The following is a 14,839-nucleotide window of genomic DNA, read 5'->3' as shown; positions in this document are numbered from 1 at the left end:
CTCTGTCTCAATTAAAAAAAAAAAAAAGTAAATAAACGTTTTAAAAACAAAAAAACAAAAAAAAAAACCTAGACCCTTTTCCTTCTAATTCAGGGATTCATAGCTGCCACATTCATGTATTAACTATAGGTTAGGAATATTTGAGTCAGGCATTACATTTATAAATTATTCAATTACATTTACTTCTAAGTCTTGTTTATAAGTTAATCTGTTAAGATTTTAAGATGAAGTCAAAATATGTGGTTACTCAGCTTTATTGTGATGCTGATGTTAATGGAAGGAGGAAGTCTTTGGTTTGAAATGCTAGGGAGGGTCTTGTGGGTGTCCTCACTGGACACTGTGGGATTCTGGAATTTGTGGACACGGAAAGAACTTTAGATATCATCCTTTAAATTGCCCAGGGATGACTTTTAATATTTAGCTTTTATTTTAAATTATATCAGTAATATACAAATGTATGTGTTTTTTTTAAAACAAACTATAGAGATGAAATTCCCTTTAATACTTTCACTCCCCACCCAAATCTACACAGGTACAAATCTGTAATCACTTAGGTTGTAAAGGATTAATTATTTTAATGTTATAGAGCAGTTCTTGCATGCAGTGTAATTATTAGTTGTATTAGTAGTAATTGGAATAGTGTGTGCATTATATATACAATATATTTTTAGATTTTATTTTATTTTTCTTTAAATTTTTTTCTTTAACATTTATTTCTTATTGAGGGACAGAGAGACATAGAGCATGAGCAGGGGAGGGAGGGGCAAGAGAGAGGGAGGCACAGAATCTGAAGTAGGCTCCAGGCTCTGAGATGTGAGCACAGAGCCCTACCCGGGGCTCGAACTCACAAACTGGGAGATCATGACCTGAGCTGAAGTCAGTCGTTTAACCAACTGAGCCACCCAGGCGCCCCTAGATTTTCAACGTTTTTTTTTTTTTTTAATTTATTTTTTTTGGGGGGAGAGAGAGAGACAGAGCATGAACGGGGGAGGGGCAGAGAGAGAGGGAGACACAGAATCGGAAACAGTCTCCAGGCTCCAAGCCATCAGCCCAGAGCCTGACGCGGGGCTCGAACTCACGGACCGCGAGATCGTGACCTGGCTGAAGTCGGACGCAGGCGCCCCTAGATTTTAAGTAAACTCCATACCCAACATTGGGGTTGAGCTCACAACCTCCTCGATCAAGGGTGCCAGCCAGGTGCCCTGGAAATGTGTGTTTATTGGATGGTGCTTGAAGTCATTTTTTTTCTCTTCAAAATAATTTTTAGAGTAAAATATTTATATTGAAGAAATTGGTCGTAACATTTTTTCAAGGGTATACATTTTGACATCATTTCTGCTAGAAGATTAACACATTTAGTTCCATCTTCCCTTTTTAGAGATGTTGGTAGTCTTTGTCTCCAAGCTGTACCATGCATGGTATGTCTGTTGCCCTTTTAGAGTTTGTTACACTTTGATCCCAGAGCTTCCACTTTCTGTGTTAGTTTTTCTGGAATTTTTTGCTCCTTCCAATGGGTTAAGTTTGTGAGTGAACCCAGGATTAAACCTATGACTTACTCACATAAGTGAGTAAACCTATGTTTTCTTTTTCTTTTCCTTTTCTTCTCTTTTCTTTTCTTTTTTTATTTTATTTTATTTTATTTTATTTTATTTTATTTTATTTTATTTTATTTTATTTTTTAAAATTTACATCCAAATTAGTTAGCATATAGTGCAACAATGATTTCAGGAGTAGATTCCTTAGTGCCCCTGACCCATTTAGCCCATCCCCCCTCCCACAACCCCTCCAGTAACCCTCAGTTTGTTCTCCATATTTAGGAGTCTCTTCTGTTTTGTCCCCCTTCCAATTTTTATATTATTTTTGCTTGCCTTCCCTCATGTTCATCTGTTTAGTGTCTTAAAATCCTCATATGAGTGAAGTCATATGATTTTTGTCTTTCTCTGACTGACTAATTTCACTTAGCATAATACCCTCCAGTTCCATCCACATAGTTGCAAATGGCAAGATTTCATTCTTTTTGATTGCCGAGTAATACTCCATCATATATATATATATAAATCTATATATATATATATAAATCTATATATATATATATAAATCTATATATATATATATAAATCTATATATATATATATAAATCTATATATATATATATATATAAATCTATATATATATATAAATCTATATATATATATATATATAAATCTATATATATATATAAATCTATATATATATATAAATCTATATATATATATATATATATATATATATATATATATATATATATATATATATATATACCACAACACACCTTCTTTATCCATTCATCCATCGATGGACATTTGGGCTCTTTCCATACTTTGGCTATTGTCGATAGTGCTGCTATAAACACGGGGGTGCATGTGTCCCTTTGAAACAGCACCCCTGTATCTTGTGGATAAATGCCTAGTAGTGCAATTGCTGGGTCGTAGGGTAGTTCTATTTTTAGTTTTTTGAGGAAGCTCCATCCTGTTTTCCAGAGTGGCTGCACCAGCTTGCATTCCCAACCTATGTTTTATTTCTAATTTGGGCACCACTCAGCTATGTGACCTTGGGAAACCCCCTACAGGTATCTCCTTCCACATAAGAACAATAGAGATGATGATGTTTAACTTAAGTCTTGTTATTACAAGGATTAGATGCAGTTTTTCAACTATAATAATCAGGACGTGTGTGTCCCTGAGCTATGGACCTGGCGAGTAGGTGCTGTGTCTAAGTCTCTTCTTTATTTTTGATACTACATCTTTAATTGTGTTTGTCCATACAGGAGGCAGTCACGTTAATGTTTGCTAGAGGTTTGAGTAAGACAAACAGGTAAAAAATGGTAAAGTAGTGCTATTTCCCTGGAAAAATATTTGGTACCACTAAAGTTGAATATACCTTATTTCACTAATTGGTATATACCAACAGAAATGCAAACATATGTTTCCCAAACTTCATATTCAAGAATGTTCATAGTAGCACAGTTCATAATAGCAAAAAACTAGAAACAACCTAAATCAGCAGCAGAATAATATATATTGCGGTCTGTCCTTACAGTGAGATCATATACAGCAGTGCAAAAGAACAAGCAACTGTTCTTTGTATTAATGTGGATGAATCTTCCACGTGTAGCCATTTGTATAAAAAAGTTGAAAATCGGCAAAACTAGTCTTTAGAGATAAGAATCGGAACTAGTGCTTACCTTGGGAAGGATTGACTGGTGGGACATAAAGACTTTTGAGAGCTCCTGATATTTTCTTTTTTTAAACCTTAGTTATGTGGGGTGTCTGGGTGGCTCAGTTGGTTAAGGATGTGACTTCGGCTCAGGCCGTGATCTCGCGGTTGCTGAGTTTGAGCCCCGCATTGGGCTGAGTGACTACTGTCAGCACAGGGCCAGCTTCAGATTCTCTGTCTGCCTCTCTGTCTGCCCCTCCTGCACACTCGCGCGCACACTCTCTCTCTTTCTCAAAAATAAAAAAATAAAATCTTTTATGTGGATATATTTGCTTTATGGAAACTCTTGAATTGTACATTGGTGATTTATGGACTTTTTGGCAAGAATGTTATATACTTCAGTAATAAGTTTTCACAAAGCGATGGGGAGGGGAGGAGTGAAGTCCACTTAAAAGTTCTTGAATTTGTTTCACCCTTCTCTTGTGAAAATGACAACTCCCGAAGGCAGAGCTCCACCTACCTTGCACTTGCATGTGGGGTATGTGACATGTCAAAATTACATTATTCTGGCTTTCCTTGGTTCACTGCAGGTATTAATTATGTAGTATTTGACGTCAAAAAGTATATTGCAGTTTTTAGGAATTGTTTTCTGGAAACAAACACCCAGTAACAAAATTTGAACCCCATTGTTACAGAATTTTTAACCTAGAATGGGCCAGTGTGGCTGTAAATTCAGGCAGCTTTACATAACACACACACACACACACACACACACACACACACACACCCTCCCTCCATCAAATTGGGAATGGTCTCCCCTCCCCTCCCCTCCCCTCCCCTCCCCTCCCCTCCCCTCCCCCTTGCCTTCCCTCTCCCTCCCCCTCCCCCTCCCTCTCCCCTCCCCCTCTTCCTTTCCTTCCCTTCCCTTCCTTCTTCCTTCCCTTCCCTTGCTTCCTGTCTGTATATAGATCAGAATTGGGGCCAAATTTTAAAATCAAGTGTAGGGACTACAAGATGTTTATTCTTTCTTCAGGACTGTGCTTTTCTGTATCTTCAGAATATCTGTCTCAAATCCTCTTTTGGAACAAGGAGTAGCATAGTTATTCAAACTTTATGAGGTTGAAAATTACGACATAATTTTCAGTAAGTAGAAAAGCCAGATTTTTTTCTTCCTGTATTTCCCTATTTTTACCCTGTCCATTTTTTAAAAGATTATATCTTATTTAAAAATTTTTATAATTATTATTTCTTTTACTTTAGAGAGAGAGAGAGAGAGAGAGAGAGAGCAAGCAGGGGAGAGGGGCAGAGGGAGAGAGAGAAACCCAAGCAGGCTTCAGGCTCAGTGAGGAGGCTTTTGTGGGGCTGATTCCCATGACCCTGGGATCATGACAAGCCAAAATCCGGAGTCGGATGCTCAACTGACTGAGCCACCCAGGCACCTCTTAAGATTTTATTTTTGAGTAATCCCTGCATCCAACGTGGGGCTCAAACTTAGAACCCCGAGATCAAGAGTCACACACTCTACCAACTGAGCCAGAAAGGTGCCCTGTCCTGTCCTGTTTTTTATATTTTTCTTATTCCTAGGTACTAATATGAAAAATATATATAGGACTTCACAGTTACAAAGGTGAAGAAGCTGTTAATTTAGAATAAAAATGCAAATAATTAACATAAAGGGACGTAAGATTAGTAAACAATATGAAAAATCTTTGATATGAAAAATTCATCTTTGAGCCACATTAGTATACCATTTTTATAACTGTTAAAGTAGTAAAGGTTTTAAAAGGATAGCTGCACTTAGTGTCCATAATGTAAAATGGTGTGGTGATTTGACCCTTTTTTTTGAGGGGGATAAAGTCGTGTCAGTGGATGAAGTCTGTCATTTCGCTAGTAATTTCACTCTTTTGAGGGTTTTTTTTCAGAAGACCTAGTTCAGAAAAGCAGATATTTCTTACTTTATCTATAGTTCACAAAAAATTGATGATAAAGTAAATGTCAAGTGTAGTAGATTATGCAGTAGCAGCAAGGTATACCTAGTGTATATATATACCCACTTGTATTGTTAGGACAGTGTAGAATCACAGAGAAATATTTGCTCTGCATGAAGAGTAGATTATAAAATAGTGGTTGTACTGATTACAGCTATATAAAAATACAAAGTTATGTAAAAGCTAACTACGGATAGAGTTCTGTTTCTCAGATTGAGGGATTACTAGTATTTTTATTTTTAATTTTCTTTTTTTGCAGTGTATCATCTGTTAGAAAGAATTAGTGACCAGTTTTTGATGAGTTAAACATTTTACCATTCATGCTCTTTGCTTACTTTGGTACGTTCATTGCTTTTTCAAAGGTTTAGTGTAAAAGTAGGTGAAACATAGTGAGTGAGTGTGTGGCTCATCCATCATGTGATTACTGCTGTATTCCCAAATTATTGCATGGTACCTGGCACATATTGCTTGTGACTGACTGTTTACGTGGGTTGAAGGCCATTTCCCATCATGTATCTATATGTGTCTCTTATCTATCTCTTTTTATGTGTTAGGGATTTCTTTAGGTTTCTTTTTTTGAGTGTAGCTACATTTTTCATCAAGTTATGTCAGCAGATGTGGTACTCTGTAAAATGGGTTGCCCCTCTTCTTCTGAGCAAGAGAATCTGGAAGACCTTCTAACCCAAGGGCAGACATGGGATATCTGTACATGAATTCATAAAACTTGGCACTTAATGTGTAAGAAATATTTGTTGAATGTGTCAGAAGATCAATATTTGAATCCTGTCCATGCTGTTCAAATAGTGGTGTGTAAAAACACTTAAAAATGAGTGTTTTTATTATCTATGGCTGTGTAACAAAATTACTTCAAGACTTAGTGGCGGCAAACATTTATTATCTTAGTTTCTGTGGTTCAGGAAGGAGCAGCATAGCTGGATGGCTTTGACCCGAGTCTTTCATGAGGCTGTAAGGCTGCTATCAAGGTGTTAGCCGGGGCTGCAGTCATCTGAAGGCTTGACTGGGGTTGGATTCTTTTCGAGCGCACTCATGTGGCTGTTGGCAAGCCTCAGTTCTTTGCCGTGTGAGCATGGCAGCTGGATTGCCTCAGAGAGAGCATCCTAGGGGGAATTCACAGTTGCTTGTGACTTAATATTTATTGGCAATGACATCTTATCACTTTGTGCTGTATTTTCTTTGTTGGGAGCAAGTCAGTAAGTGAAGCCCATGCTTCGGGTGAGGGGATTACACAAAAGCCAGAAGGCAGGGCTTGTTGGGAGCTGTCTTCGAGGCTGCCTGCATAAGAAAGCAGATAGTATTCTGCCCAGCAAATTCTTGCACCCCCCCCCCCCCCTTCCCCCCGTTTCCAGGTATTTTATCCTTCAAGAGAATAATAAGCTAGTAACAAGTTAATAACTGTTTGGGCAGACAGGATATTGAATCTCACTACATATGAAATGGCATATAAGAGAATGACAAAACATTAGAATTCCCTCATTTTCAGATGGAACTGTACAACATTCTTTCCCTTTCACTGTGGTTTAGTGAAAAGAATTGAGGTTGTCACTGAAGTATATGTAACTTTAATTGTTACAAATGGAAGATATCAGTGTATGTTCTGGATTTTCAACTAATGTAATGTAAGATTTTATATCATCTGTTACGAATTGTGTTAGAACATGTAGGGTGGTGACTAAAGAATTTGCACAGTTTGGATTTGTCTTGTCCTTTGAAAATACGAGTTTTGTTTGCTTGGTGTATACCAGTCTCTCTTTCATCATTAATAGACTCTTAATTTGCATTGGGTTACACATAGCTTAGCTTTGAATTCTTTTCAAAAGCAATTTGTCTGTCTATAATGTAATAGGTGTTAGAGTGAATGAAAAATTTTAGTTCACACTCTCTACCTTTGAGTTTACAGTGTGTTTTAGGATAAAAGACAAGTTGAATTTCACAGATACCCTATTTAGGCAGAATTGCCAGTAGAAGTTAAATTAAGATATGTCATATAATTGAAAATCTTATATGACTTAAAAAAAAGTGGTATGTGCTGGGTGAGGTAGGTTGATTCACTTTTCATTGCATACCCTTTTTTTTTTAATGCACGTATTATCTGAAAACTAATTGCCCAGTCTGTGAACATTAAACTTTAAGAAATGTATCTAGTAATCTGTGCATATACCTGCAGTTATTTCATTTACACTGCCTGAATGTTGAAATTGACACATTTGCACAAAAGCTTGATTTGGGCAGTCCAGTCTCTTTTCAGAATCCTCAGTGGCCGAGGCACATGGTTACTTATTTTCATTACAGGGAGACCAAATTTTGAGGAAGGTGGACCAACATCAGTGGGAAGAAAGCATGAATTCATACGATCAGAAAGTGAAAATTGGCGCATTTTTAGAGAGGAACAAAATGGAGAAGAGGAAGATGGAGGTTGGCGACTAGCTGGATCAAGAAGGGACGGAGAGAGGTGGCGGCCGCACAGTCCTGGTAAGAGATCTGAGTGAGGGCACAGGGACCAAAATAAGTGAGTATTTAACACGGAAATTTTTACAGATTAAGCAGGAAAGGTAAGCTGCTAAAGAGGCGCCAATTACTTTATGTCATTGTACTCAGGCTTATTACTACAAAACATTTTCTTTCTTTCTTTTCTTTAATTTTTTTATGTTTATTTATTTTTAAGAGTGAGAGAGACAGAGCGTGAGCAGGGGAGGGTCAGAGAGAGAGGGAGACACAGAATCGGAAGCAGGCTCCTATCTCTGAGCTGTCAGCACAGAACCCAACATGGGGCTCGAACTCATGGAACATGAGATCATGACCTGAGCCGGAGTCGGACGCTTAACTGACTGGGCCACCCAGGTGCCCCAACAAAACATTTTCAACATGAAAGTTCCCCACATCTATTCATTTGATGAAAATCATCTTTATTTTTCTGGAGCAAATAGTGTTAATGGGAAGCACCTACCCTTAACTGCAAAAATGTAAGAGGGTTTCATTTGGTTTTGTCTAATGCTAAATCTATCTTTTTCAGCATTGCTTTAAAACTTATAAATGTATAATTATATGCTCACTAAGGAATATGTGCTCCTACTAAAATGGGTATTTTTCCTGCGTAATAAAGGATTTATTCTTTCAAATTGTTTTTTGTCCTGAAAATGTGATTTAAGCTTATTTGAAGAATAAACTTTAAACCCAGGTCAAACACGTAATCACAAGTTCATTCTTTTGTCCTTCTAACTTTAGAAAAAGGAGAGAGAAGAGTAGTGATTAGTGGTTTTGTAAGTTCTTCTGTTTGACTCTTAAGAATGCTTCAAACTGTTCTTCCCTGACATTAGATATGCTGGTAATTGAAGACACTGGTGCTTTGTGTCAAAGTTCATCCCCTACCAAAGTGCTGATTCCATGCCTCATGATAATCAGATGCCACTGTAGTTTGAATCGTGGGGTCATGCAGAACTGAAGCTTACAGAGTGTATATTTGCCTTCTGAATTTCATGTGCATAACGTTATTTTAGCTGTCAACCATATGCCAAAGAAGCTTACTTTTCATAGAAGAAATCATAAGTAAACTGGTTGCATTTACATTTTAAAATCAAATTATTAGCAAAGTCACTAGTCTCGGTCTGAGTAAACATTATAACAAACATTCAGAGTGCTTTATGTACTTGTAGATAGGTAGAAACAGAATGAAGTTGATCTTTGGATAGAGTTTTGATGCTTTCATCACAACTCCTCATGGCTGCCTCATGGGTGAGTTTTCTGTCATTAGTAGGCATTGTTTACATCACAGTTAACTAGGCAGTTCTCATCAGTCTGTGTGCTGGGCAACCAAATGTTGTAGTTCTCTTCAAGGCATCACAGCATTTTGTGCTGAGCTTGCCTGTAAGCAAAAGGATTTGTAGACTATGTTCCCAACAAGCGTTCAGTGAAAGAATGGACAGGATCTGGACTGAGCGAGAAGAAAAATTCCAGCTGATCAAAAACAAACAAGGTGAATGTTTTGGAAGATCAACAGTGTTTGTGAGCCCAAACATCTGATGTTGATTCTTAATAGAATCCCTTTAATAAAGGAGATAAAGTAAAATTTTAGTGTATATTCTACCACTGACCCTTTTCACCCCACACCCCAGCAACTTCGATTTTGGCTATATGTTGTCTTTTTCTTAAGCCTTTCTCCCTGATACGTGATTTTCATGTCTAATTTATTTGTCATTAAGTTAACAATTTCCCCAAATTTTATATTGGTATATTTTTGAAAGACAGTTTGGGGTATATAACGATACATGGGGCTGAAAAATCAGTGGAAATAGTATTTTTTAAAAAGGACACTATCTGCTTTTTCAACCAAGCATATTAAAAGTTAAGTCTGATTGTATCAGTTGTATAAATTACTGTTAACATTTCTTAGATTATGATTTGATTCAAAGTTTATGATTTGATTCAAAGTTTAAATATAATGGTTTTGACTGATTTTTTATATTATAAAAATTGTAGCAGACGTATGTTGGAAAGCCTTCAAAAGCAGTGATCAGTCTTAATAAGCTATAGATGGGCCTTATCTGCTATGTTTGGTTTAAGTAGGGCTCAAAGTTGGATACGTTTGGAGATGCAACTATTAAGGTAGGGACAGCTAAGCATCCACTCTGGGAAGTGAACTTAAGAAACTCAGTAAGAGGAAAACATGAGCCAGATGCCTAGAAGGATAGATTCCTATCATGGTGCATACTTAGCAGACAGTTTAGAAATGATAGTAGTAGAGAGAGTTCTCAGGAATTCAGCACTGGATCATGAATACTTCTTTTGAGTAATGATTCTAGGTTTGCATATAAGCAAACTGGATATAAAGCTCCTTAGTTTTCGTAGAAGGCAATAGTTGTTGTAAGTAAAGGAGTGTGGGAATAATGTTCCTTATCTTTTTTGTGAGTGACTTACAAGTAGCTACATCTATTGGGCTGATGTTTGCCTTCTTATTTTCAGTTTGAATTTTAGACTGCTGGTTTTAGCAAATTGAGCCTCAGTAGTAAGAACATTTGACTTTGGCTCATTTCTTTTCTGTATCAGAGAAAGCATTCAAAAAGATAGAAAATTTTAATAGGTTAAAACTTGTCTCTCTTTTGAAGGCTTTCTTAGACTCAGGTTTGTCAGATATTAACAAGATTTCCCGTGTGTGTGTGTGTGTGTGTGTGTGTGTGTAATACGTTAACTGACATCTTTTATTCTTAGGAACTCTTTTTCTGTTGGAAAGTAGATGTAATAAACAGTATGCTAGGGTGGATTTAGGAATGTCCCTGGGGGTATTATACAGAAATAAACACTCCCTGGGGAGAGTTAAGAGTTGAGAATAAAGGAAAAGGAAAGTAAGCGTGCTGTTGTGGAAAAAGCAGTATTGGATGCAGAATTCGATTCTAGTTCTGCTTTGCCGTTATGCAAGTTACTTCTGTCAGAATTTTTGTTTCTTAAACTATAAAATTAGGATAGTGGGCTATATAAAATCTTTGACATCTGTCAATGCTGTAATTCCATGACTTTTTGTTGGGAATCAGAATTCCAACTGGAATCTTGTCACTAGCAAGTTGGCATGATGAGTTTGATATTAGGAATTGACACAGGGGGTTGGTCGTATCCATAAAGAATGGTATTTTTATGAGAAGAAGGAAAAGGTGTAAGACCTGCCAAAGGGAAGGCAGGAACTTCAGTTATGGTCACATGGTCAGTGTTACAGATCTGGGCTAGGAGTGTGCCCTGTGAATGGCTAACTGAAGTTTCGGTCACATAGCCAAAGCTTATCCAAAATGTATACTTTGAGTAAAGTGTCCTTTAAAAGTAATTTGTTTCAAATTTATCTTTCAAAACTGTAGAGTATGTTGTGTGGCTCAGTACTTATTGAAGATAACCACTATTGTCACTTAGTGGTATCGTTTGTATGCTAAGCTCTTAACTTGATTTAATTTGCCTAATTTTCTCTTTAGTTGATTGATCCATTTGATTTCACAGTTAATCATAGTTTTCTCCTTTATTTCCTATTCATGATTTTCTTTTTCAAATACTGTCATGAAAGTTTTCTAAGGTCTGTATCCTCCTCATCCCAGATGGCCCTCGTTCTGCAGGCTGGCGTGAACACATGGAACGACGGCGAAGGTTTGAGTTTGATTTTCGAGATCGGGATGATGAACGGGGTTACCGAAGGGTGCGCTCTGGCAGTGGAAGCATGGATGATGACCGGGACAGCTTGCCCGAATGGTGCCTAGAGGATGCTGAAGAAGAGATGGGCACATTTGACTCCTCCGGAGCGTTCCTCTCTCTGAAGGTAGGAAATCTGTTTTAAATGTCATGACACACACCGACCTTCCACCAAAGCCAAATGTACTGTTGACCTTCGGCTTTATTTTCTTGACACAGAAAGTCCAGAAAGAGCCGATTCCAGAAGAGCAGGAGATGGACTTCCGGCCTGTAGAGGAAGGGGGGGAGTGCTCCGATTCTGAGAGCAGCCATAACGAAGAAGCCAAAGAACCTGATAAGACAAATAGGAAAGAGGGAGAGAAGACAGATAGAGTAGGAGTTGGTAAGGCTCATTTTTGTCTTGTACCTTCTTCTTTTCATCAGATCAAAAGCTTCCTAAGGTGCTAATTTAAGATTACTTTATGTTACAGAAGCTAGTGAGGAAACATCCCAGACCTCATCATCATCTGCTAGACCAGGTACTCCTTCAGACCATCAGCCTCAGGAAGCACCACAGTTTGAGAGGAAAGAGGAACCCCAAACTGAGCAAACAGAAAAAGCTGAGGAGGAGAGTCAGACGGAAAATAGCCTGCCAACCAAAGTGCCCAGCAGAGGGGATGGTATGTATTTATGAGAGTAGATAAGCTAAAACAGGATTCTGCCCAGGCCAGTGATCATTGATAAGATGGGTTTCCGTTTATGCCTCCTGGAGCTGCTTCTAGTGGTGAATTACTGAAACACATTATTTCACTAGTAAACTTAGTCAAACTCTGCTTCCCATGTACATGTCCTTCCCAAAATTCACCGAAACAGAGAGGAAACGAAGGTGGAGCTCGGGAATCTCACTTTCTACAAGGTTATGACATGGTCACCTTGGTTATCAGCGGAGCAGACAGGGTTTCGGATCCTCCACAGTAATTTGATTCTCACATCAGACTGCTGCCTTCCCAGTGGCTGCAGGATGTATGTCCAGAAGGCACGCTAAAATGCTGTTGTTTCAAAAGAGGCCAAAAAGAATATGGATGAAGCTGTGGAGCTCCTACCACCTTTGCTAGTGAATAAGCTTAAAACATATCTCCTTCTCCAGTATTACTGTTTTGATTTTACTTTGCCTCATATGCCTTAGTGGCTAGTATTAATGTTTACTTCCATGTTTCTTCTGGTACATACTTAAAATTGACATTGTAATTCCTGATGTTGAAGGGTTAATGGATTGAGTCTCCATAAAAAGTCACAACTGTAACGTGGCCTGTGAGACCTTGCATAACCTGGCATCTGCCTGCCTCTGTACAGTTTGAGTGCCACTTCTGTCTCCTTCCTCTGTTCCCCAGCCTCACAGCCTGTTAGGTCCTCAAGTGTGCCCTAGCACGTGCTGTTCTCTGTGCCTGAAACTCTGTCCCATCCGAAGTTCCCAAGCCACGTTAGGTATCTTCTCTAGTTTCTTAAACAATTGACACTATTCCTCACATAGCAATACAGTATTAGAAAGATCTGTTTATTATTTTTTTTACTCAGTAGACTAATATTTTGAGGGCTTAAGCCAAAGATTTCTCTTCAGAGTTAAATGTCTAGGACAAAGCTTAGTGAGTGAATTCAGCGAGTATTTGAATCTCTATTAGGCACTGTGCGACTTGTCCATTTTGAGACCTGTTTGATACGTAGTAGTCATTTTTCAGTTACGATGTGCCCCCAAATTACTTGTGGTTCTTTCTCTTGAATGTACATTCCTGGGACCTTACTCTAGGAGATCTTAGGATGGAGTCCGGATGTGTGTATTTTGAGAAAGCTTCATAGATGTGCATTAAAGATGAAAACTCTAGATTGATAATCTGTGAGGGAGATAAAGGATATGTGTATCAGGCATCTAGGGCTAAATTCCCATTTTTAGAGGGTAGGTAAAGAGAAGCCAGAGAAAAATCTTCAGAGACAGGAGTGGACTAGAGTGAAGAGAAAGGAAGGAATGGAGAAGGTTTTAGTTTAGGCTTGGGTAGATAATGTCAGAGGCTACTGAGGTCGGAAGATGAGGACTAGGTAAAGCCATTGGATTTGGGGACTTTGAGTCACTGCTTCTCTTTGGGAGAGAAGCTGTGTTGGAGGGGTGGAAGTGGAAGTCACAGTGTAGCAGGTGTGGGTGGCAGTGCATAGACTGTTCTTTTAAGGAGTTTGGCAAAGAAAGGAAAGACTGAGAGGAATGGGAATGTGGAGAAGCTATCTGTAATTGAACCAATAAGGTTCCAAAGCGGAAGCTGCAGTTGTATCTAATTACTTTCATCCCCCTTTTTATTTTAAGAGCCTGCATCCTGAGAGGTTAGAAACAGGACCCAAAACAGAACCTCTTTTGTAGTCTCTTTTCTTATTGAGAAGACCGTCTGCACTGTACATGTAGACTCGCAAGAGCTCTTTGTTATCCTAAAAACTAATGTATTGCATTACATTTATTATCACCTGAAATAGGTTCTTATTTAAGAGAAATGCAGATACGTTTAATCAAAGTTTTGATGGTGAGATACGACATTTTTTGAGGAGATTTGCAGTGCTTTGTTAACAGTCTGCTATTTGGAGACACGTTATAAAGATAACATTGGTCTGATTCTGTTTGTTTTCAAGAGGTAGATGTGTCACTGTTGGGCAGATGCTGTAGTGACGCAGGCACTGTAGGAGGACCTTTTAATCCTTATATTTTGTCATTCTGTAGAGTTAACTGCTGTCATCGTAGGGAGAAATACTACACTTCTCCGTAAGAAGTTGCTGCAGTGAGGGTGCCTGGTTGGCTCAGTCGGTTAAGCATCCAACTCTTGATTCTGGCTCAGGTCATGATCTCAGGGCTCCTGACCCGTGTTGGGCTCTGTGAGGACAGTGCGGAGCCTGCTTGGGATTCTCATTTTCTCTCTCTGCCCCTACTTAGCTCATACACGCACGCATGCGCACACACCCACACCCACACTCACCCCCCCCCCCCCACACACCCTGTCTCTCTCTCAAATTTAAAAAAAAAAAAAAAAAAAAAAAAAGCTGCAGTGTTTGATACATTCACCTTTCTGTTGAGTCCATTTAGTGAGTGGCCCAACTTGATGGAGAGCTAGTTTTTCTTCATGAGAACCTCCATAGTTTAAAGGTTTTTCATGTTTCTGTGTTTTTTTCCCCTCTAGAAACGGTTTCTGATGTCCAGCAGTCCCTGTCCCAGATTCCTTCAGATGCAGCCTCTCCCCTTCTCATACTTCCACCCCCTGTTCCCAGTCCTCGTCCTGCCCTGCGGCCAGTTGAAACGCCGGTCGTAGGTGCTCCTGGTATGGGCAGTGTGTCCACAGAACCAGATGATGAAGAGGGCCTCAAACATTTGGAACAGGTAAAAATCATGTAATTCTTTTTTTCTCCTCTCAAAGCACCATAAAAATTGAAAAGCATTAAACAGATACTCAGAAATGGAACTTTTGTGC

General features: G+C 38.6%; 1 protein-coding gene across 9 annotated transcripts in view; it reads left to right on the top strand.

Annotated features, from left to right (window-relative positions):
• The window catches only part of GIGYF2 (GRB10 interacting GYF protein 2), a 148,782-nt gene that overhangs the window by 83,914 nt on the left and 50,029 nt on the right, over positions 1-14,839 (top strand). For 4 of the 9 annotated variants that reach the window (XM_058701011.1, XM_058700996.1, XM_058701000.1 and 1 more), the window contains exons 9-13: positions 7,494-7,673; positions 11,273-11,490; positions 11,583-11,745; positions 11,834-12,022; positions 14,552-14,748. In XM_058701011.1, the coding sequence (XP_058556994.1) occupies positions 7,494-7,673; positions 11,273-11,490; positions 11,583-11,745; positions 11,834-12,022; positions 14,552-14,748 (947 nt within the window). Of the gene's footprint in view, positions 1-7,493; positions 7,674-8,882; positions 9,175-11,241; positions 11,491-11,582; positions 11,746-11,833; positions 12,023-14,551; positions 14,749-14,839 lie in introns of those variants that run through there. The other 5 variants (XM_058701027.1, XM_058701018.1, XM_058701046.1 and 2 more) reach the window with 4 other exon arrangements.

Source organism: Neofelis nebulosa, chromosome 2, assembly GCF_028018385.1.
Source record: "Neofelis nebulosa isolate mNeoNeb1 chromosome 2, mNeoNeb1.pri, whole genome shotgun sequence".
In the NCBI taxonomy this organism is placed as follows: domain Eukaryota; kingdom Metazoa; phylum Chordata; class Mammalia; order Carnivora; family Felidae; genus Neofelis; species Neofelis nebulosa.
Note: the sequence above shows the minus strand (reverse complement) of the source record. Positions and strands in the feature narration are given on the sequence as shown.